The sequence below is a fragment of the Barbus barbus genome (genome assembly GCF_936440315.1).
Source record: "Barbus barbus genome assembly, chromosome: 35".
Classification (NCBI taxonomy): Eukaryota; Metazoa; Chordata; class Actinopteri; order Cypriniformes; family Cyprinidae; genus Barbus; species Barbus barbus.
In genome coordinates, this window is record NC_136763.1 from 16,655,487 (window position 1) to 16,681,130 (window position 25,644).

General features: G+C 35.2%; 1 protein-coding gene across 1 annotated transcript in view; it reads left to right on the top strand.

Annotated features, from left to right (window-relative positions):
• The window catches only part of LOC306855419 (succinate--CoA ligase [GDP-forming] subunit beta, mitochondrial), a 116,597-nt gene that overhangs the window by 36,707 nt on the left and 54,246 nt on the right, over nucleotides 1-25,644 (top strand). Inside the window, exons 3-6 of the mRNA XM_079394129.1 lie at nucleotides 14,133-14,232; nucleotides 17,061-17,151; nucleotides 20,022-20,174; nucleotides 21,228-21,317. Of these exons, the coding sequence (XP_079250255.1) occupies nucleotides 14,133-14,232; nucleotides 17,061-17,151; nucleotides 20,022-20,174; nucleotides 21,228-21,317 (434 nt within the window). The remainder of the gene's footprint in view (nucleotides 1-14,132; nucleotides 14,233-17,060; nucleotides 17,152-20,021; nucleotides 20,175-21,227; nucleotides 21,318-25,644) is intronic.

Below are 25,644 nucleotides of genomic sequence, written 5' to 3' on the forward strand. Positions count from 1 at the left end.
TAAAAGCCACTGATTTACAGCTGCTCAATATGACCAAAAGAAATTATATATTTTTTTCATATCGGCTGATATTGATAATTATCACGGTAAATGTCAAATTTGTATTTCTTTCAAGTTTAAAGGCAGATTTTTGCTTCAAAATGAAAGTTGTAGAAACCAGACAGTTCATTCTGGTTTTAAACTACTCTTTATGGTCAGAATATGACAAACATTTCACGTTTCACATTTTCACGAGTGGATAAATAGTCTGTGTGGTTCAAATGAACAGCGCTCTTTCGTTCTGCTTTTGCCGCATAAACATTATATCGAACATTTATCGAGCTCTTGTTATCAATTTATCACCCAGCTCTATAATGATTTAAGCATATAGAACTAATAAGATAGTTTTTTTTTTTTTTTCAAAAAGTAAAAAAATAAATAAATCTGGATTGTCAATCAGCAACTAACTAGCTAATTAGTGAAGTTGACTGCATTTTTTTCCCTTTTCTTTCTTTGTTTTTAACATGTTTTAATTAGCATCCTGTGCTTTAGCTGTTAGTTTGCACAGTAATTAAATGTTTTAATTAGCATGCTAATTAGCGCTATCGCCTAAAATATCAAAATTAAAAGAAAACAAATCTACATCTAATCAGTTGTTGGATGACTAGTCAACCATCGTGACCCTTCTCTACTCCCTATACTTCCAAATAACCCTTAATGTTTACCATAGCACTTCTGGACACTGAATTATCTGATTTTGTTTAGACCGGGTGTCCGTCATCCACCCAGTTTCTTGCCAACATCTCCTTCCATGTGAGCCTGTAAAATCTGAGCAGTAGCTCTGCTCTTCACAAGGAGCTGAAGAGAGATTGGGGACAAGACTGCGATGTTGATTGACGTGGACATGGATGTTGACAGCTTGTGGAGTGTTCCAGAGAGTGGAATAAAGCGGCGAGCCAGCCAGAGGTCAGATTCCGCACCCGGATTTACACACTCGCTCTGGCTCAATCACAGCCGGCCTACCTCAGAAGGCGCTGTTCTCTTGCTCTCTCTTCTTCTCCTCTGTTTGATATTGTGCTGGGACAATGAATCAGAAAGGGTAATGAAAGCCTCTCAGCTTCCCTGAGGAAACTTTCCTCACTTAATTACTTCAGCCTCCTCTGGTGAGCTTGAAAAATGCTTTTTTGGAGCCAGTGCAATCTCTCTTGGATTAATCCCTCACAAAATTGATGTTTACCATGCAAGCAAACAGAGTATAACCAATCTGTATCTTGTTAGTGCTTGTGAAACGGACAGTTGATCATCTGTAGAATTAACTCAAAACGTTAAATTTGAGGCAAAGCGCGTCAAAGATTTTGTAAACAAAGTTTCAGTGCTTAAATGAGTTCGGTTGGTGTTTATGTAGTGTACTAACAACTTATTAGGCTTCCGTTTGATCGTCTAGACATGAAAAATCACCTAAGCTTTGGAGGTAACTACTTTGGAAATAACATGTCAGTCAGCTAAAGTTATATGAGTGAATATGAGCTTCAGCAAAGTCGCTGACATTTTGACTAGTCAGCGGTATCATTCTATGAAGCTGTACCGCTGCATAAGTTCCCAGAATGCATCAGGACTGACAGGATTTCAGCACACAATGCTGTCATACAGGAAAGATGGATGATGTGTGGAATGTTCTTACCATCATTACCTAGCTGGAACCCTGAGAAAAACAACCATTCTCGTGCTAGTTCATTATTTTCACCATGCAGAATCAAGTCACATCTAATTTTCATTTAATTTCACCTCTTTTTCTCACAGAAAAGCACGCTGTAAAGGTTTAATACTATTTGCACGCCATGCACCCGTCGTGTTTTCATTCACTGTGTCTGATGTAGGTGGGTGAGATTTGAGGTAAGGTTAATGTGCCACGCTCAAGGGCACAGTGAACAGATTTGCCGTTTCCTGCAGCAGCAGAATGTTCTCGCTGCCAGATGTTGCTGCAGAGAATGGAGACGAGATTTCTATAAGAAGAGAGAAGATGATGAAAATGTATGATAAATGCTTACAGATGGAGTCTGGGATGCTAAATATAGATTTTTTTTAGAGGCTGTATGAGACGGAGATAATTGTGAAAGCACAATTGCAGTTCTGTGCTAGCTGGATTTGTGTGGACCGATAGATCTGATAAAAGTTGGAATTTGAATGGGTCAGAGCTCCCTTTTCTTCTGAAACTTTTCAATTGAATTATTTTGAACTATTTATTATAGTGTTTGCAAAGCAGCACTGTATTGATTTTTCTCCAAATTCTTGGTTGTTTTCTTCCAATCAAATCTGAACTTTTGTTTGTGTGAACTTTGTACATATGCCATATGCTTGTGTTTATCACTTTAGCAGGTCTTTTCCTTTTGAAAAAACAGACCAAAATAATTGATGACTCATCCTGCACTGCAGATTTTCATCCAATCAAATGCAGTCTGGAATGAAAAAGTCCCTGCCCTGATAATAACTGCAATGAAAGTAGCACATCATTGTTGATGGCTGAGACGTAACTAAAGCCTATAACCTGTTTTTAAAAAATATATATATTTTCAAACTTTGTCTCAATTGAAATTAAGTCACAAACCACTTAACATACAGACTTTATTTAAAAAAAAAAATATTTTGTAATTTCTGACTTTTTTCTTTAACTTTAGATTTTGTAGATTTAAATTTAAAATGACTTGGTCTTATTTAAATTAACTTAACAAATTAAACCCTCTTTGTCTTATTGACAGAATGTTAGTCTTCTACTAAATTAATGTTTTTATATTTCTCTCATTTATTTAAGCCTTTACCCTGCAAAGGTGGTGCTATGTTGTTAATTCTTGTACAGACGTCTGACGCATGCTAAATATTTAAAGCCTAAAACCTTAATATGTATTTCTTAGCAGCCTTCCAATAGTATTTTCTTCAGGAAACTAATCTTTAATATGCTATATTTTAAAAGCATTTGAGTTCTTACAAACTGGATGTTTTAGCTGCAGCACAAGAGCACAACAATTTAGTTTTTCTTAATTTGGTTTCTTTTGCATTCAGTGTACTTTAGTAAACTGCAAATTATGGATCCATTTACTGTTTATGAGACGATAGTTAAATAAAACAAATTAGCATACAGTGTTCATTTTCTTGTGCACTGTGTGACTTTCTGTAATGTGATCTTGTGAAATTTTGAACACACTCAAGAGAATCGAGAGAACCTAGTTGCCGCCTTCTCCAGCCTGTTCAGGTGGTACGCAAGGTTTTGTGGCAGGTTCTTTACTTTGTTGCATCACTCTAATGGTGGTGGGAGATCATTATGAAGGATTGTGATGAGGAGCAGGTGGATGAATTTAACAAGAACTCAGCTGTCAGTGCTGTGGTGACAGCTGAAGTTGAAATAACACACATGAAACTTGAGACAGAAGAAGTGGCCCTCTCTTATCAACCATCAAGCAGACAGGCATCATTAGACAGGAGTTCGAGCCGGATCATTGTTCCACTCTGACTTGTTCCTGTGCAGTTAGGAGCAGACGCTGATGTCTAGAGATGGAAAAACACTGCAGCACGACGACTCACACAGGTCAAGCACTCAAGTCAGAGCTGGGCTCTTTTTATTATCCAACAACAAATTAGGACAGAGAAAAACAGTATTTTTGTATTATGGTATAAAGAAATGTTGCTTTTAAGTTTTTTAGTTGTTTGCCTGTTAGGCCTGGGTATCTGACTCTCAAGGATTTCATTCCATTTACATATTGTTACAACTGTATTATTACATTTGAACAACAGTACAGTAAAAATGTAATATTGTGATTTATTATTATTATTAGTAGTATTTTTACAATTTAAAATGTTTCCTATTTTAATACATTTTAATTCCAGGTTGCAAAATGCAGATTTGGTGCTCAATAATGGTTTCTCATTATCATCAATTATGAAAACAGTTGCTGTCTAGCAATAGATAGAATCTATCTATCTATCTATCGCTCTTTCTTTCGCTCTATCACTCGATCGATCGATTGAACTAACGAACTAACTAACCTTGGTTACTGTACATAAAACCAGTTTTTTTTATTTTTATTGCCATGTCTAGTGCACCCTAAATGTGACCCTGGACCACAAAACCAGTCTTAAATCGCTGGGGTATATTTGTAGCAATAGCCAAAAATACATTGTATGGGTCAAAATTATACTTTTTTCTTTTATGCCAAATATCATTAGGATATTAAGTAAAGATGATGTTCTTTGAAGATATTTTGTAAATTTCCTACCATAAATATATTATAACTTAATTTTTGATTAGTAATATGCATTGCTAAGATCTTCATTTGGACAGCTTTAAAGCCAATTTTCTCAGTCTTTTGATTTTTTTTTGCACCCTCAGATTCCAGATTTTCTAATAGTTGTATCTCGGCCATACATCAATTGAAAGCTTATTTATTCAGCTTTCAGATGATGTAAAAATCAAAATTTTTAAAAATTGACCCTTATGACTGGTTTTGCGGTCCAGGGTCACAAATATGGACTTAAAGCCTTTTGTCAGCTTTTTGGGGGGTTAAATAACAGTTGTTGGTTTGATTTTTAAACTTTGTAACTTGCATGTCATTTAGAAAACAATTCCTGTCCAAATAGTGCTATTGCTTTTTTTGATTATGGTTTTTCTGAGCAAATTATGTTTTCCATTGCAAGAGTAAAAATAATACTATAATTTGCTGTAATCACAGTGACTGTGATTCACTCAGAAGGTAGATCCTGTTACCCTATTATCTTGAGATGTTTCATTTACTAATATTTGCCCTATAGCAAAACATCCCCAGCTCAGTCCCCCTGTTTAGTATGTTTTTCTTTGTCTCGACCCATTTTATGGCCTTAAACACACATGAGGGATCTTGACTTTCCCGTGTTTTGTCTCAGCTGTCTGAAACCGCACTGTTTCCCCTGAACCCCGCTCCACACCCCATTACCACAGCCCCATTGCTCTCACTGAATATCAAACAACAGGACACCTCTGTGCCTCATACCCTGCAGTCATGTCCACAGCCAGAGAGACATTAGGGACTCAGAAAATAAGAAACAGTGAAGCAGAAGCAGCAACCCAGTGCTGAACTACTGACTGCTGTCATTGGTACATGAGCTTCAAGTTCATTTGAACTCATTAATGAGGAACTGGGGGCTCTGTATTACTGCAATTACTTCTGATGCCAAGATATATTTGTACAGATATATTTGCTTCTACATGTAATTTTTTCCTAAATAGTATGTTAGGGTTAGAAAATATTAGCGTTTCACTTCAGTAGGCAGTAGTTTATTTGTTTATTTTAAACTCTTGCTCCTGGGCAATATTTTATACTTTATTTTTGCCCGTATTAAAATTATGAAATGACAGTAATGCAAATTATACCCTGAATTAACAGTTCATGTTCATTTAGCATTCAGTTCAGTTAATTAATGAGATAATCAAACAGTGTACTGAAACACAATGTTGGATGTTTTTGTGAAGTCGACCTTTGATAATTTGGCACACTTAAAGATGATGCTAGCTTTCAAGAAAATGGATTTTCATGTCATTAGATGTATGATGCAATGACAAGTTAGTAATTATACAAGATGACTTCATGAAATATTTAATTAAATGTTTTAATAAAATATTGACTAGTAAGAATATATATATTATAACGTAAAATGTAATATGTAATTTAAAGCAAATAGTTTAATTTAACTCAAAGGGAATCATTTATGATTTTATAGGGAATTTGAACAGACTCACTGTTTCACGGCTGATCATGGAGTCGGCAGCGATTCACTGAACGAGCCATGTAACATCAACTCTGAACTAGATATTAAAATCCAAAATATAGTGAAAACACTATTTGGCACAGTAACAAGATAGGCAGATTAAGACATTAACTTGTGAGCACAAAACACGAGATACTTCTCTTTTCAATATAAATAAGATTTTATTTATATAAACCTAAGACATAACTAATAACACATGAAAACAAGCACTCACACATTCACACGTTGCAGAAAGAGAGAAAGTGAGGAAAGGATGAGTTTAAGAGAATGAAAATGTGAAATCCCAAGTTTACAGCAATATGTGCTATTGCATAGACCTGAACCACCATCAATCACTTATTTAACCCTCGCTTTGTGTTTCTCAATGAGGCTAAAATTTGTATTAAATGCACCAATTTAGTTAGAATCTGGAGGTTACTTGCTTGCATTGCTAAAGGATTCCCTTTTGTCGTCGTCGTAGCAGGAAAGGGGGTTCCCCGAAGTTTCTGATTGGCTGAGAGTTCAGTAGTCGTTGAAGTGACGTCTTGGGAAGGCAATCGTTGGGCGTTGGCTGAGGATGCGGAGTTGTGGCTGGTAGAAGTTTTGGGACGCTCACAGACTCGAGATGAACTCGGAGACGAGGCGTGGCGGCAAAACTTAACTGAGTACACGAAACTCGCAACGGAAAAGAAAGTAAAAGAATAAAGGGACGTAAAGAGACTAGGTGGGTTTTCTTCTCATTGTGGTAGCAGCTGGCACACAGGCCAGAGCACGCTCAAAGAGCAGCCTCAAAAACGTGGTGGCTAAAGTTGAAGCAAAAAAGGAGAGAACCGAGAGGTTTGATGGTGTCCTGAGTTTTTAAACTCTGCTTCTGGACACATCCCCTCTGGTGTCTTGACCAATTAGATACTGTCCTGGCTCGGGGTGTTGCTTTGTTTGTCCACCCAATCAATAAATCAACATGTTATCTGATCAGTCACGTGTCCGAACTTTACAGGCTTTTGCAAAGTATAATTTTGGATGTGATTTCTATAACCAGAATATTATACATTTGACAAAGAATCAATTGGAAGAAACGTTTCAAGCCAGAATTGTCAAACTCATACATACCAAACACGAATAACCCTTAAAGTCATTCAATAGTTATTAAAAAGACATACATAATATGTGCTTAAAACAAAAGAGTCTAATGTGTGGGTTACATACATAATATGGGGTTGTGCATAGAAATGTCCTTTTAGGATGATTTTAGGTGCATATGAAAAAGAAAGTCTCTGTGTAGTTCTATGGAGAACAAAAAGGTCAAAAGGGGTTTGGAAGAAATTTCAGTCTGGTTCTTTGTCTTAGGTGGGGGAAGACCCACCCAAGAGAGTCTGTAGCTCGTGATTTCTATCACAGATTTACATGTGCCACCCATCTCTTTGACCATCAGTCTTGATTACTTGCCCCAAATTTGACGATCTCCTTCCTGTGTTGGACTTATTAATAAGTATTCTTTTGTCTTAATGTTGCAAGCTGTTTTGTGAAAGAGGCTTGCTGGTTAAGCTTTCTTCAGATGGGCTGGCGCTAGGATCTGGACAGATTTATGACGTTGTCCTGTTTTCTTGGGCCTCTGTGGAATTTCGGCTCGTTATGTTTCAATGTTCTGATCGCATCTTAAATTTGTCTGATTCGGTCTCTGATATTCTACAATATATATCTATACAGTCATGGCCAAAAATATCAGCACCCTTGGTAAATATGATCAAAGAAGGCTGTGAAAATGAAGCTGCATTGTTAATCCTTTTGATCTTTTATTTTAAAAAATCACACAAATCTAACCTTTCATTTGATAAGAATTTAAAATGGGAGGGGGGGATATCATTATGAAATAAATGTTTTTCTCTAATACACATTGGCTACAATTAACCCTCTGGGGTCTGAGGGGATTTTGGAGCCCTTGAGATGTTTTGACATGCCCTAATATTTATGCTTATTTCAGCTATTTATAACATACTATTGAATGCTTACTCATTCACAGAAAACAATATATTGATTTACATTTTTAAAGACTGTTTTGTGATTGAAAGCCAATATGCGAGGGAGTGTCAATGACCTTGAATATTAAGTGATTTTCGCCTGAGAGACAAAGGCTAATGGCCCATCAGTGTGACTGTGACTTTGAGGCAGGTGAGAGAGAATGCAAGGAGATTGAAAATATATATATTTTTATATAGTAGAATATTGTTACAAGGCATCTATGAGTCTTAAAGCATTAATCTCTCTTTATTTTATAAAACATCTTAACTTTAGTATTAAAAAAGGGTAAAAAAATTTGTATGTTGTATATCTAAATTAGATATTCCAGTGTTCTTATAGTTAAGGAGAACTGAAACTACAGCTATAACCATTAATTTCAGCTATTTGCCAAGAGAATATTTTATTTGAGTTTATATTGATGTACTGAACTAAGTATAATTAAATTGAAACTGAAATAAAAATTTATTTTTAAAATACATAGACACACACACACACGACCATTTAATAAATATCCATTTAGTTTTATTTTATTGTATTAAGTAAATTATAACAGTAAATTATAACAAATATCAAATACGGTCTTAATTATGTTAAACATGCAGCTATCATTGTGTGTTCAAAAATAAATACATTTAAAAATTAAAAATAAAGTGACAAATACATTTTACAGCTCCTATTTCTTTTTCTTTTTTTTACATGAGAATGCCATTGCAATACAGAACACTTTGCTAACTATGTCTTATTTTTTGCAAAAAAGTGTGAGTATATACCAACCCACACTTCCTAAAAATACATTTTTAGTATAAGGTGACAAAATGTGTTTTCTCTTAGTTATTACTCGACCTGTCTCTGCCTCAGACACGCAGCCCACAGAACGTTCACAGAGCATTTGATATATATTGTATTGTACACAAAAGTAGCAAAAGCAGGCATACCACGGCATGCACGTAAATACTGTTGTTGAAAAAAATAACCTGCCTTTGAGGCTTTTGTGGTCTGTTGATCTTGAGAAGACAATGTAGGTCTTGCACCTGAAGCTCCAGGCTGTTCCTAGAGAGAAAAATGTCTGCATTAACTTCATATATCATCTTATGATGTAACTTGATGTGTAGCTTCAGGTTAAACAATCAAAAAGGCAGCTTTCTATCTTGAAAGCATTTGAAGTGTCACTTTGTGATGGGTGAATTAAATTGTCAACGCGAGTGTTGAACTGTAAGGTGTTACAAAGTGTAAAGAAATTATATATAAACTCATTTTAAAACCATAAAGCCACGGGCTATGTACTTCCTCCACTTTTTAATTTGTTGCTCACATCATTAATCTATAAGAAATAAGTGGATGCTGTGAATTAAAGTGCACCATTTGGCATGGGCATTACTCCTGCACTCGCTAAATAGAGATAATTGATGTGAAGTGATGGATTGTACGTAATGTACTGAGATTCTGGATACCATCCAGTACTTTATTTGATAATGATGATATACATGTATATTTTTCTACAAATTGATATGAATGCAGACATAGAGGACTGTATAGTACTTACAATCCACAAATGTACTATAGATACTACTGTTCAAAAGATTGAGCTCAGTATGATTTAATTTATTTTAAAGAAATTTTTTACTAGAAATTAATATTTAAAACTGACAATGAAGGCATTTTATAATGTTATGATTTCAAATAAATGCTTTACGTTCTATTTATAAAGGAATCCTGTAAAAAAAAAAAAATGTATCACTGTTTCCACAAAACAAAATTAAGCAGGACAACTGTTTTTAACAAAATAATAATAAGTACCAAGCACCAAATCAGCATATTCAGTGATTTTTGACACTGAAGACAGGAGTAATGATGCTAAAAATTCAGCTTTCCATTACAGGAATAAATTACATTTTAAAATATTTAAATTGTAATAATATTTCAAAATATTACTGCTTTTACTGTATTTTTGATTAAATAAATACCGTTTTAGTGAGGAAAAGAGTCTTTCATAAGCTTTAAAAAGCCCAAACCTTTTAACGGTAGTGCAACTTTATATAATTTTTTTAAAATTAAGTAATAATAAAAATGTGTGTGGTATTTTACAGTACTTTGACTGTACTATTCTCACAAAATGTGCTAGCAACTTTAACTGGGACAATTTTAATGAGCTAGTTTAAGTCAAGTCAAGTCACCTTTATTTATATAGCGCTTTAACAATACAGACTGTGTCAAAGCTCAAAGCACTTAACAGTATCAAATTGGAGGATAGAGTGTCAGTAATGTATAATAATAAGATTAAACACTAAATTTTCAGTTAAGGCATTTCATTATTGAGTTCAGAGATGTCATTGTCTAGCTCAGTTTAGTTTAAATAGTATCTGCGAAATCAAATTGACGATAATCACTAGAAATTAAGTGTCCCAACTGAGCAAGCCAGAGGCGACAGCGGCAAGGAATCAAAACTCCCTCTGTAACAGAATGGAGAAAAAAACAACCTTGGGAGAAACCAGGCTCAGTTAGGGGGCCAGTTTTCCTCAGGCCAGGAGATAATTGTTTACTTAATGTTTACTTTTTGTTTTAATTAAAATTTTAAATGTATTTATTTATATTTTATATTGTTGCAATTTCTAACAATAATATTATTATGTAGTTAGGTATTTTATTATATTTTTAGTTATTTTCTTTTCTTTTAGTTTTAGTTTTATTGCATTTAATATGTTGAGGTCTTCACTGGGGATATGTCCCCGGGGCTCATCCAGGTGTCCCGGCCTTCGCCGACGATCAGGGAGACATCATCTCCCGACGCCGATCCACCATCTGATCCGCACACGGACTGAGAAACAGAATAAATCTCAAGTCTATTAATCTCAAGTCTTCTCACAAAAATCCATTAAATGATGTAAAATGGCTGGATAAACCCTTCTGTTAAAGCACATCTGTTGTTCACACAAACAACAGTTTGTGTGTGTGTGTGTGTGTGTTTATGAATATTGCTGCAAATCCCATTCCACCTCCAAAAGAGCTTCTCTGGTTAACATCTTAGCAGCTAAATTCACAAAATCCACAGGGATGTTTAGGATTTCTGTATTTTCCTGCTTACAATTTATTTATTTGACTGTTCATGATGTTACACGTGTCTAAAATACAGTGAACTAATTGTCATTTCCTCCTTGCTCAATTTTTTTGTCAACATTTTGCATTGCATTTTCCTAGCCTTGTACTATACATGCCTGAATGGTTAATGTAAAGTTGTTCTCCACATAGACCATCAATTCGTAACATATCACTCTCATCTCTGGCTCTCTGTAGCGCTCATCACATTCCCATGTGCAGGAGTTTCCTGTCTAACACTCAATCAGATCTCTTATCGGGACAAGAGGGCTAAATCTTCACCCTCCCCTGCCTCTCCTGAGTTGTTATATCTCTCTTAGCTTAGATTAAGTGATCCAGCGGCTTCCGTATCTCTGTTTTTGCCGCTTCTGCATTCTTATCCCTTACGGTCGCACACATGATCAATGCTATCAGCTCTGTGTGGCAGTGATAAATTATGCATGCGCTCCAGTCAGTGGTAGAGTTGTGGTTTGGTTGAGACACAACGGTGATAGTGAGTCTTAATCAGCACCTAAAGGGTGAGAACTCTTAACGTCCACCCCAAGGGCCATGAAGAGTGGCGTGGCTCTTTAAGTATGACTTATATGGGAGCCTTCATGCTCCATCATGTTAAGATGTTGTGCATTGTTGGTTCGAACCTGAATCTCATTCTTCACTGTTCTCTTCATCATTTCCAGCCATTTTAAATATTCTCTAAAAGTGTTGAAATTATTAAAATTAACATGCACTATGGTTCTGTAGGGGTGGTAGAAATTTGTCAACCGGTAGAGGTTTTGGACTATCGCTTCTATCGCGGATACATGCTCACGTGACATTGCTGTGCTATAATTTGCACAAGTTTTTAAGCATCGCTGTTTAAAAACAAGTGATTTTTAATCCATTTAAATGCAATAAGCAACAAAAGAGAACACATCTGAGAGTTTCTGAGAGGCACGTGAAGACCGCGAGAGTATTGAATTGGTTAAATACACACGTGTATGTGTCAAAATGCCCCTCTTTGCAAGTATCCTCGTAAATACAGTAATTTAGGTCTTAAGTGAAAGCAAACAGCTGAGAAAGAAAACACATGTAACAGTATATTGAACCAGGCAGCTCTTAAAGTGAAAGCAGTCTAATATTCCTGCTGTCTGTCATTCCTGATAATCAAACAACAAAAGAGAGAGAATCTCTCACTGCTCTTGGCTAAATCACTTTTGTAACTTTAATTTACACAGTGAATATGCAGTGTTTTTATGCATTTGATTACTTTATACAATGGATGTAGCATTTCTTATTTATTTGTTCTACTGTAGATTTTTGTCTAATTGTTTGTGATTAGTTTCTTATTCTTATTTAATCGCTGACTGTTTACTTGTGTTCAGTGAGCTTGAGTTTTTTTAAGGCTAGTATTCCTTTTTTCTGATATTATGAAATTTCTATTTCTATAATTTTGATATCATAAAGGCCTTATTTAAAGCAAAAATGACTATATTGTGTTAGGGTTATATGTGTGTGTGTGTGTGTGTGTGTGTGTGTGTGTATAGCAGAGATGGGCACTCGAGTTAGTGATTCGGACTCGAGTCACAATTTTCTAGACTTCAGACTTGACTCAGTCTCGACCTGAAATGACTCCAGACTTGACTCGAGGAAAAGGACTCGTGAATATTTTAAAAGCAACTCGAGTCTTTTATCCTTAAATACTTAGGCTATATAACTGATATTCAAAAGGCGGGCCGTATCCGCACCCTGGCATCCATCTGGACCGCGAGTCGTAACAGCAGCACCATTTTAACTGAACAGCACGTAAAAAGGTATTTTTATCTAAAGCCAAACAAGTTTTATTCAAGCCCTTTCAGCTCCATGCGCTTTCTCTCTCTATCTTCGGACGCGCGCCGGCATGGATGACACGGTTATTTTATCTATTTATCTATCTATAACCTATGACTCTGACAGTTCAAACCAAATGTGACAAGCCGATTCTGATCTACATTTAGCATTTTAATCTGTAGGCTAAGAACATTTCAAAAGAATCCTGTAATTATAATTGGGAAAATTGTTGTTAGATGGCTAGGATAGAACTTAAACTTTGAAAATGCTAGTTATTTAAATTTTTTGCTCAAGATGAGAATGTTTTGATTTTGTTTTTAGTAGATAATGCTTTTAAGTAAAATATTAAAATAGTATAGATTTCAGGAGGAAAACCCTGAACAGTATTTTTTCTGTCACATGGCCTTGCGTGTATCTAAATGTATAAATACAATGCATGTAAAAATGTTTTGTTGTTTTATTTTTATTTATTTATTTATTTTTGTCCAGACCTCTGCTTAGAAGAAAATATAGAGGCCGTGCCTCTTCGAACTTTAATTGAATACCCCTGACTTATATCATAAAGAAAAACTCGGACTCGTGACCAAATACTTGAGACTTGACTCGGACTCCAAGTTAAAGACTAGTGAATATCTCTGGTATATAGTTACCGTGAAACACAATTACTCATATTGTGGTATAAGATTTTGGTCTTATTGCCCACCCCTATTCTGTACTATTGTTATCAATACTTTTCAGCACTAAATTAATTAAAAGCATATTTATAATTATATTTATATTTTGACAGAGCTCCGCTTTTGTCTTCCAGGTGCTTTAATTGGTTTAGAGCACCTGTCAGTCACTAGCGCTTCTGATTTTTCTTCATTTTTTTTTTTTTTCTTTTTTTTTCTCCCTGTTTATTTCCCAGATGCCTGCAGGACATTACGATTCATCTTTGAATAAATTTTTAGTTCTCAGCCTTTTATGATCAAGTGAAGACTTTGTGAAATTGTCCACCCTGGTTGACTAATAAAAAAGAAAAAAAATCTCTGAGGTTCTTTTAATCTCAGTCACTCTGCAGTCGCAGTATATGGTCTTTTTCACAAAATTGGATAAAATTATTCATATACCACAATATTGATCAAATGTTTCAACACAGTGTCTCATGACAAGCTATTATTTCCTCAGCCTTGTGCTTCCATCTCAGTGATGTTTCCGTGATGAAAGAAATAATGACAACATGCCTGTGGAGATCAGCGTAATATTTAAAATCAAATTACAGCTGAAAACACCAACTCCTCTTCCGATCTCATTTGTTTTTCTCTTGCTTGTTTATCTGTGTTTGTTGAGGTTATGTACTGTGTGAGTCTCTTAAAGGCCAGATTTGAACCTGCGCCACCCATAACATGCTGCATTGTATCTGGAGCCCTTTTTTTGGTATCTTGAGGCTCTAAACCTTTTTTTTATCACTTTTGTCACTTTAGAAGCGAAGGAGATTGTCCTGAAAGCTCAAATTTTAGCAGGAGGAAGAGGCAAAGGAGTGTTCGACAGTGGCCTGAAAGGAGGGGTGCATTTAACAAAAGAGTGAGTACCTGCCTAGACCCATTTTCTGAGAAATTTCCTCTCTTTCATTCCTCTTAAAACCCCTGTCATTCTTTGACACCTTTTATTTCTCACCAAGAAAATAGAGCAGAATATCACTCTACCCTCAGCAATTGTGATGTCCTTAAACCTTAGTTGTACTGTGGAATGATGGATTCCTCAGCTGAACAAATTATAAGTGTTATAGAAACTATAAAAATGTTGTGAAAAAACCCTTGAGAATGAGGGAGATGTTTGAAATATAGCAATCTCTGAAAACTTTACCAGAAAGCCATGAGTTTTCCTCAAGTAGGGGCTGATTTATGACTGAATGCCTGCATCGTGAATCACTGTCACGTAGTGTACTTTGGCATTCGGGATGAAGAGAATCGTCCAGAGAAAACACTCTGAAACGCAGCCTGATCTGTTTTATCTAGCAAATGAGCACAGTGCTTTTTGTGGCCCTGAGAGATCCTCTAGAGTTTGCTAGTATGTGTTTCTTAAACTAAAACTTCTTTTTTTTTTTTTGTTGGCCTGTACCATTGTTATTTGTAGTACAATAAAAAGATGATGCAGAGAGTGATAGAACTACGTGATCAGCAAATTAGCCTGATTTAAACTTGCATTACTAGCATGAGCACCACAGCTCTTTAGTATCCACAGGCCAAAAAATATCATGATGAAATGTTTCATATCAGTTGATATTGATAATTATCACGATACATTTCAAATCTTTATTTCTTTCAAGTTTAAAGGCAGAAGTTTTGCTCCAACATGGAAGTTGTAGAAACCAAACAATTAATTGTGGCTTTAAACTACTCTTTATGATCAGAACGTGACAAACACTTCATATTTTTGAACTCTTTACACTTTTCCAGTCATTTTTTTCTTGAACGAAATAAATATCTTATAATAAATATAAATAATTTCTTAGTTTCTGCATGCTCTAATGCCTGATATTGTTTCAAATCAAGAAACAGGTTTGTGTTGCCTGACTTTGAAGACATGTATTTTCAACATAGTTTGAAGTGCAGGCTGCAATATTAATAATATTACAAAAATCTATACAGTAGTAGTACCTTGAGTTAGGATGCAGATGTAAATTTATGTTCATTATCAAAAACAGTAACATCTGTAAAAATTACCTCTTTTTTTAAACCGCTTCTTTGTTCCGCTTTTGGTGCATAAACATTTTATCGAACATTTATCAAACTCGTTATCGTTTTATAGAGGAAAATTATATCGCAATAATTATCGTTATCTTTTTATCACCCACCCCTATCTGCACGCAACAATGGATATACAGCGTGAGCCGCATTGTCTGATCTGGAAAAAAATGACTCCTACGAATTGATTCTTTTAGCCAAAAAGAATTCACGAAACAGTCAAGCTTGTTCATGATTTAGCGATTAGAAGCAAACTCACTCATTTATGCAGCCCATACACTATTACACTAAATGATTGTTTTGGGTATCTTGAAGTTGCTGTGGCTTGCACATAACAGGATGGATGATAATTCACACCATGTATCGTCAGTCATGTGTCTGCGATCTCCAGAAAACTGCCGGCGAGTAAAGATCAGGCCTAAAGTCATGTACACTGTAAAACATTTGTAATTTTAACTAAAATTTTGTAAAAACGCTACGGGAAAAAAAATTGTTAATAGGTTAACAGTAAGTTCCCGTACTATATACAGGGACAAACTGTAAAAGAGATAACCAGACATTTAATGTAATTTTACAGTAAAATGCTGTTGATTGTACAGTTTTTATAAGTAAAAAAATAACAAATCAATGTATAATTTACGGTGAAAAACTGTAAACTGATATTCCCAGAATTCCCTGCATGTCACTCCACATTTGAATTTTTTTTTTTTTTTAAATCATGTTTTTTAATCGTTTTTGTTATCAGTTATGTGCATTTGGGCTTTGTTACATCTTCTGTTGTTTAATGAAAGTTTATTGCATTATTTAAGTATCATGTGTGTTACCATGATGGTGTTTTGTGTTTGCATGAATGACTCTTTGCACCTTCTATATATTAGTAGCTATATACTTCTGCTTGTGGTGAAGCTACTTGTGAAGAGCTTTGATTCTTCATGTGGCTTTCTCTTTTACCACCTGCACTATTATGGTGGTTGTCAGTATGTTAAAACTACAAAACAGATTTTAATAGCGGTGTGTGTTGTTGAATTTACTGGTTTACATTCAAATTTCCTTATTTGTAAATTACAGTTTTATACTGTAAATTTTACAGTTTGTTCTGTAAATGTGTTTACAGTTTTTCTTTATTTTTAACTAAATTATTCTGGCAACTACAGCTGCCAAAATTATTTTGTAAATGCTACACTTTTTTTTTTTTTTTTTTACAGTGTAGTGTATACAATAATCATTCCTCTTTCATTCCTTTGAGTTCACAACTGACTCCCTCACTGAGCCGAGTCAATTTAAAATGAATTGAGATTGTTTACTGTGATGTATATTTTAGGTTTGTGCGACTTACAATAGTTTGTTACAGATTAGTTATTCATATGACAACTAAAGATACTGTAATTAAAGATACATATATACAACAGAGTTTTGATGTATAAATTAATGGTATTCTATAATTAATAATGTTATTCTAAAAGAAATTTAAAAAAAAATCAGAAGATACTCTATACAAAAATCATGAACCAAATGGATCAACTGTAAGCGAATCTAAGTTTGAGATGCATACATACATACATACATACATACATACATACATACATTCATTCATTCATTAGTAAAGCAATTGGTTATTTGAAAGTCACAATAAATGAAAAGTATAAAAATGTGTCTCTATTGCAGTCCTGCTGTTGTTGGAGAGTTGGCCGGTAAGATGCTCGGCTTCAGTCTGACCACCAAACAGACCCCTAAGGAAGGAGTGAAAGTGAAAACGGTATTAAAGAAAGCACTTTGTTTATCTCTGGCATATTATCTCTTTTTAATGTTATTCCTTTAAATAAATAATCGCTTTTGCACTTGGAAATGAAATCCTCTTTCTCTCTCTCGCCATTCTCCTTGTCTTCCTGGCTGCAGGAGAAAGCTGTATAATACCATTTAAAGATGCACATTTTTTCCTTTGTCATTTTTTAAAGAAATAAATATTATTTTGCTGTTAGCTGAGTTAGGTCTCGTAGGTCATTGAGATGAATAAACCGTGTGAGTCAGCCCTCGGTGTGCAGGGAATGTTGGTAAACAGCCATTTCCATGCGTCACTAACAAGCAGAAATATCATTTTCCTCCCTCTTTCTCTGCTTCTCTCTATGTCTGACACCCACACAGAATGACGTTCGCCTACAACCACCCCGTATGTTTATCACTGTTTACCTCTCTCCCCCTCAGGAGGTAATGATGGCTTCCTGCACTTAGCACGTGTTTGTCCTCTCATCTTTAAACGCGGCCTAGAGCTCCCCACTATCATCCGCTTTTATTCCCGCCAGCTTCCCCTCACGCGACCGCCCTGAAACTTTTTGCACAATGACGGCATTTTTGTCTTTTTCCTGCCCGAGAAACAGCCACGGGGGGTGGAAGTGCATGGCTGGAAGAATAGGATGGATTCATAAAGGGAGGTGGTGAGGAGGAACAGAGGTGGGATATAAGCAAAAATAAATAAATGCTTTAGAAATGCCAGCTCGAGCGTGTGGCATCCCCCACCCCCGCAAACTTCTCTCGCTGCATTTGAGAGAGTGTCACATTTGCTATTCAAGAGACCTCTGGTTTCCTTCTCACATGGATGCATTCTTGTATAATGAGGTTTTCCTCATGAATTCAGAATACAGTATCGGTTTATTGAGAGGAAAAAGAAAAGTATGTTTTGTAAAATTGTGTCCTCCTTTAAGCCTCTAGAATATGTTGTCTTACTTCACAGCAGTTACTAGGACCTGGATATAAGATTCATATAATATATGAGCAAAAATGGGTCATTTGGAAAATGTTATTATATAGAATGATGCTGAAAATTCAGCTTTACCACCACAGAAATAAATTACATTTAAAAATAAATGTAAAGTTAGTATTGCTGTACAGTTTAACAGTTTTGACTTTATTTTGTGGCAAATAAATGCATCCTTAGTGAACCTAAGAGATATCCTTCAAAACAATTATACAATCTTACTAATTCCTTTTTAAAACCTAAAACTTTTGAATGGTTGTGTGTATAAATAATTGTTTTGTTGTTGCTGTTTTTGCTTTTTATGAGTAAAAAAAATATATGTAGGTCAATGGCTGATGGCTGTTTGGTTGAAATAAATACATAAATATGCATTGAATAGATTTTATTTTGTACTCTTTATATCTCTCAGCCCTTGAGGGGATTGAATATGAATGAGGTTTTGAATATGAGTGGTGTTAAAAGGATGTAATTGTGTTGTCAGTCTCAGAGATGAATGCTGCTTGTGAGCTGTCAGTGTGCCATCAGGACTCTGCGTTAATGTGCCGTTTTTCACCCAACTATGTTAGCGCAGTCTGTCTTGTTGGCCTTGTCTCTTTCTTTTCTGCCATAATAGACTGTGAAGTGAGGAAATAGAGTAAAGGATAAAATAGATGGAAGCACAATTCAGGAAACAGAATGAACAGAGGTGCAAACATTTGGCTTTCTTGTTGCCTCCATCACAAGCTGAAAAGGATAAAAATGGACTCGGGAGCTGGAGATTGGAGTGTAGGGGATACTGGGGCAATTGGAACACTCTAAATTTCTTCAGTCTTATAAAAGTAAGAGTGATGACACTTATTTAACACTTGCTCAGTAGCGTTCTTTTCCTTCCTGAGTGTGATTCCGCCTTTTGGTGTGAAATGTTCAACGAAAATATTTTTATATAAAATGGCCAAAATGTAAGTTTTGATGATAATTTTATTTTCTAGTTTGTTGGTTAAATGTTAACATGAATGAGAGATATGACACCTCAGATTCATGTAGACTGTTACTAATTGAAAACTCTATCTATCCATCCATGTCTATAGTACTTCTGTATCTGTGTGTGTGTGTGTGTGTTATTTAACAGTGAAGAGGGGACAGTAGTATGTTATTGAATGTAAAAATGTTACAAATACACCTGGTCTCCCCTACTTTTTATTTTATGTGTTACAATTAATTTTATTTGTTTAGTTTTATTTTGTTGTTGTTGTTTAGTGTGTTTTGTTTGAGTTTTTTTTTATTATTATTATTTATGTATGTGTGTGTGTGTTGTTTGTTTTATTTAATTTTTTTAGTTTTTTTTTTTTAACAGTGAAGAGAGGACAGTCGTCTCTTACTGAATGTTAAAATGTTATAATATTTGTGATTTGTTTTGTCTTGTTTTGTTTTTTAGCCTTTGCACCATTTACTTTTCAGTGAAAAGGGGACAGTAACACCTAATGTTGAGAAATAGAATCTGGGGGTGTTGCAGGCGAAACTCAAATCTGCATAATCCATTTGATTGTTATGGCTCTATTGTGTGTGTTATGGAACATGTCAAGTACACAAACGCTGGTACCTAACCCCTTGCTTTTCTTCCTGGTTCCCTCCCTCATCCTTTTTTGTGTCACTTCTCTTCCATCACCTTTTTATTAGTTATTTCAGCCCCCGTTATTGGTGGTTCTGTCTTTATCCACTTACCATCTCTCATCAAGCTTCATGATGGCTGATTATCCAGTATTAGAAGTAGCTGTAGGACCTGCAGCCAGTGCCCTGCTTCAGAAATAAGTCTGTTAATACACCATAATGAATAGATAACACGCAATGATGAATCCCGTCTCACCTGGTGTTTGTTTGTTGTTTGTGCTGAGCAGGTGATGGTTGCAGAAGCTCTGGATATCTCCAGGGAAACATATTTCGCCATCCTGATGGACCGTTCCTGTAATGGACCCGTGATGGTGGGCAGCCCTCAGGGGGGTGTGGACATAGAGGAAGTGGCTGCCACCACGCCAGAGCTCATCTTCAAGGTATCTGTTCTATCTGATTGAAAAGGTGTATGAGTGAGTTACTTTGTGATTTTCTGTTAAAGGGGTCTTTGGAGGGGGTGTTTTGAAATAAACTTGCTTGTAAAAAACATAAAAATATACAGAAATCTAAGTTGCTACAAACAAAATGTAGAAGCTGAAGTCTTTATTTATTTTTAGACCAGTTTAAAAAGTGAGCTTTTGAGATTGGTTGAATTTAGCTGGAAAATGTATGAAAATTCCATATTTTAAACGTTGTGGTAATCTCAATAATATATGTCTCTGATGTAGGTTAAGATTTTTGTATTGTCTCCCATGAGAGAAATTTTCTTGGATTAGAGACCAGCTGCATCACCAAACAAACCCAGACATTACCTTTAAATGAATAATAATATCCAACACATTATAATAAGTTTTCAAAAAAGAACTAAACATTTCAAACACAGATAATCACAGTGCCAAACGTACCCAGTTTTGAAGCAAAATGAATTGAAATTCATAAAGCCAGATCCTTCACTAAGCTGCATTTAAATCCCAAGTTTTTTTGTTGGTTTGATTTTGCTTTGTGGAGAATTTTATAGACGAATAGTTTAAATGCCTTGAAATCTCTATGAAAATTATTTTTGCATGCCAGTTTTTGCACAGAAGACTTTATTGTTGTTGTTGGTATAATAGCCTTGTCCACCATTGTAAGTGAACCATTTTTTTTTTTTTTTAAAGAAGTATGCTATGACTCTTTTAATGGATTTCTTTCACAGATAAACTCATATTAAGGCATGTAACAGCTGCTTCTCATTCTTGTAGCTCTTTGTGATGTCTGGTTTTGCATTATCTCTCTTGTGTGTGTCTATCTCTGTGTATGAGTGATCTTTTAGAGATGGCCTTATAATTGCAAAGCCATTGTTCTCCAGCTCTCGTCTTTTTCTCGTTTCAGTTTGGCTGCATGCCAGCACTTAATTGCAGCTCTCTTGATTTTAATATGAACATCCGCTTTGTGTCAAATTTTAGCTGATGGTTGGTTTTCTCTTGCTTTCTCTCTCCCATCTCTTGCCTCAGGAAGTCATAGATATTTTCGAGGGGGTCCGAGATGACCAGGCGCTACGTATGGCAGCTAATTTGGGATTCAAAGGACCGTTGGAGAGACAGGTAATGGGTTTGGACTGAATCGCTGCCAAAGAGATTGTGCCATTAGAGTGTGTGCCGTTAAGCACAGTGGCCCTCACCTTACATCACCTCCCCCCAACCGTCCGCTATGTCTCCATTTTCGCTCATGGAAAAAGCAAGAGTAATGGACATGATGACTGCCAATACAGTCATTTAAACATTTCTTGTACGCGTTTAGGCCTCAGCAGACATCACCGGTCATCAACAGTTCGTGCTGGTACATCGTTCACATAAACTGCCACCTATAAACAGGTCGCAGATTTGCCGTGACTGCCTTCGCCGTAAATGATAAGCACGAGTTTAAACCTGTAAGATTTAATGACAGTTATACCAAGGCCTCGTACAGGGTCTCTGAGTGACTCCTGTTTCCTCATTTTCACAAAATGTGCATTTATCCTAACCTGTCACTTAATGTGAGTCAAATACAAAAATTGTATGTTATAACTATTGTTAAATCTAGCGTTCAGATAACTGTACAAATATTTATGGACACTTAACATTTACCTATTGCTCTTTATATTTTGGGAATTTAGGAGGGAATTTAAGAGTATGAATTACAAAATTTAAGTATTACCAATTTATGAAATGTGAAAGCATTACAAAATCTACTAAATTATTCCAGAAGGTCAAAATATTTAAATTTTATCTTACAAAGTCTGAAATAATTATGAAATCATAAAATGTAAAATGTATACAGAAGTATTACATACACATGAAATATATGGAAATATAGGAAATCTACTAAATGTTAATGAAAGACAAAAGTTTTTCCTCGTCTACAAAGGTTTTGCGAGAATATGAAATATGACTGTATTACAAAAGTCTTTCACAAGTGTTGCAAAACTATGAAATGCTAAAGTATCAAAAATTCTATAAAAGTATTACAAGAAGGCAAGAAGTATTATACATTTGTTACAGAAAGTTAAAATATGATTGCATGTTAAAGATAGTGCTCTTAAACGATTAATCGCGTCCAAGTTTTTGTTTACATAATTATTTGTATATAAATGCAAACACATACAGTTTATATTTTGAAAATATTTACATGTATATATTTATATTAATATAATTTATATTATATATACATGTATTTAATATATAAACATTACATTTTTCTTAAATATATACATGCATGTGTGTGTATTTATATATGCAAAACAAATATACACAGCACATAACCATCTATTATGTGAATAAAAACGTTTATTTTGGATGCGATTAATCACAATGAATTGCTTGACAGCACTTGTTAAAAAGAATTAAATGAAATGATTCATAAATGTTATGAATGTCTGAAATATTTGTACAGTGAATTGAGATTACAGTATGATTTACCAATTATTTTCAGATCCATCTGTTGATTTTATTTATAAGCACTGTTGACAAAAAGTAGGGGGGCATTTATGAAACCTCTTAAAAAAGGCCTATTTTTAATATTAACCTCATCTCCCTTCAGTGCATATTGAGGAAATATTCCTATTAAAACTAAGGGCAAGTAAAGTTTGTAAAGAATCAGTGTTTTCAACCTTACATTTAAAGGAATCTGTAGTAGTTGATGTCATTAGGCTAAATCATGTTAACTTATAAAGTCTCTCAACATTGTTTATCTGTGTATACAAGTGTATGATTTTGTCTGTACAGACATTGGAGAAGCTTAGCATTATGGAAATTACTGCTAAATGTCTGGCTTGTCAGTTTGGCTCTTCTAAAGTCATGCTTTTACAGCGCATCTTGTGGGAGCATCTATTTGAGTCAATGCTAATTAGAATGTTTGGGATGCAGTATACCGTTAACTCAGCTTCACCACTTTGAAGTGCAGCGATATGACAAGGAGCCGGCGCTTGCCTGTGCGTGCTGATGAGAGCAGCGCTACAATGTTTTCTGTCAGCATGCGCTCATTATCAAAAGCGCTTCCGTTGGCTATGGGGAAGGGAGATGTCATTTTAGCTCTTAAGCGCTTTGAAAGTAGAATTTGTTAGGATGACATGCTTTCAGAAAGCACATGAAAAAGCAAAGTGTAGAGCAATCAGCAGTCAGTTATCTTTCCTGTCTTAACCTCTCGTCAAACCTTAGCTGTGGTAAACTGAATCAGATGCTGCCTTTCGTAATGATATTAATGAAGGAATGAACAAAACAAAAAAATGATTTGTGAACGTTTTACAAATAATAACTTTTACCTTTTACTTTGTAATATTAAAAAAAAAAAATAATAATAATTTTTGTGAATTAGGAGATTACTGTGATTATGAGCATGAATTTTAATTTGTCAAAAAGGATCCATACTCTCGTTTTTGCACAGAAAAGGCACAGTAGGCATATATATATATATATATATATATATATATATATATATATATATATATATATATATATATATATATACACACACACTCCCCTCCAAAAGTATTGGAACAGTAAGGTCAATTTCTTTTATTTTTGCTGTAGACTGAAAACATTTGGGTTTGACATCAAAAGATGAATATGAGATGAGAGATTAACATTTCAGCTTTTATTTACAGGTATTCACATCTGGATCTGATACACAACTTAGAAGATAGCACCTTTTGTTTGAACCCACCCATTGCTCAGGTGACCAGCTGAGGACCTTGCAGGAAAGGGGCTTCCCCGAAGTTGCTGATTGGCTGAGAGTTCAGTAGTCGTTGAAGTGACGTCTTGGGAAGCCAATGGTTGGGGTTGGCTGAGGATGCGGAGTTGTGGCTGGTAGAAATTTTGAGGCGGTCACAGACTCAAGTTGAACTCGGAGACGAGGCGCGGTGGCAAAACTTAAACTGAGAACTCCACAGAAAGAAAAGAAACTAAAGTAAAAGAATAAGAATAAAAGGATGTAACGAGACTAGGTGGTTTTTCTTCTCATTGTGGTAGCAGCTGGTACGTAGGCCAGAGCAAGCTCAAAGTGCAGCGTCAAAACGCGGTGGCAAAAGAGGAGAAGGAGACTAAGAGTTTGTGTCCTGAGTTTTTAAACTCTGCTTTCAGACCGTCCCATCTGGACGTCTTGACCAATTAGATACTGTCCTTGCTTGGGGTGTTGCTCTGTTCCTTTACCCAATCAATAAATCAACGTTATCTGTTCAGTCAGAGGTCCGAACTTTACAGGCTCTTGCAAAGTATACTTTTGAACATGATTTCTATAACAAGACTATGATGCATTTGACAAAGAATTGATTGGAAGAAACATTTAAAGCATGATTTTTCAAACTCATACATACCAAACACGCATAGGAATCCTTCAGCTATTCAATAGTGATAAAAAACATACATAATATTTGATTAAAACATGATAATCTAATGTGTGGGCTACAAACATAATATAGGTTATTTCTATGCAGAAAAGTCCTTTTAAGATGATTTTTAGTGCATATGAAAATATCGTCTCTGTGTAGTTCTATGGAGAATAAAAGGCATGTTCTGTGACTACCAGAGAGAAGTTACAAGGTCTCCTAAGGAATTCCAGTCTAAGTCTTTGTCTTGTATGGGGGGAGACCTGCCCAAAACAGTCTGTAGCTTGTGATTTTCTATCACAGGTTTACATGTGACTGTCATCTCTTTGACCATCAGTCTTGATTACTTGCCCCAAATTTGACAGTCTCCTTCCTGAATTAGAATTATCAATAAGTGTTCTTTTGTCTCAAGGTTGTAAGCTGTTCTGTGAAAGAGGCTTGCTGGTTAGTTTACTTGCTTCAGACTAGTTGGAGCTAGGAATCTGATTTACGGCATTCTGTTTCCTTGGGCCTCTCTGGAATTCCAGCTCCTCATGTTTCAATGTTCTGATCGCATCTTAAATTTGTCTGATTCAGTCTCTGATATTCTACAAATTATTATAAAATCTTTCACGACAGTGTTACAGAACTATAAAATTATCACGTAAAAGTATCACAAAACATTACATTTAAAAAAATATTAAAATATTTAAATGTCACAAAATTATGAAATGCAAAAATATGAAATCTTCCATGAAAGTATGAAAAGTTACAGAACCTATCGATTAAAAAATATGTATAACAGTATTATGAAATTGTTATAAAAAGCACAAAATAGAAAATCATTAACAAATCAATGTATTACAAAATCTCATATAACTAGCAAATCTCACTATCCAATTTCCAGCCGTTTTCCAGTCGTAAGCCTGATTTGCATAGCTGCTGGGAATTGGAGAGAGCTGCTGGACGTTGGAATGTCTCTCAGCAGGGACCCATTAACTGCCACCGTGACTCCCTGCTGAGTTAATGGCCCTACCGACTCCAAATCAATTTCGGTCACGTTTGAAGTTTTCCACGGCAACTTCTCTTTG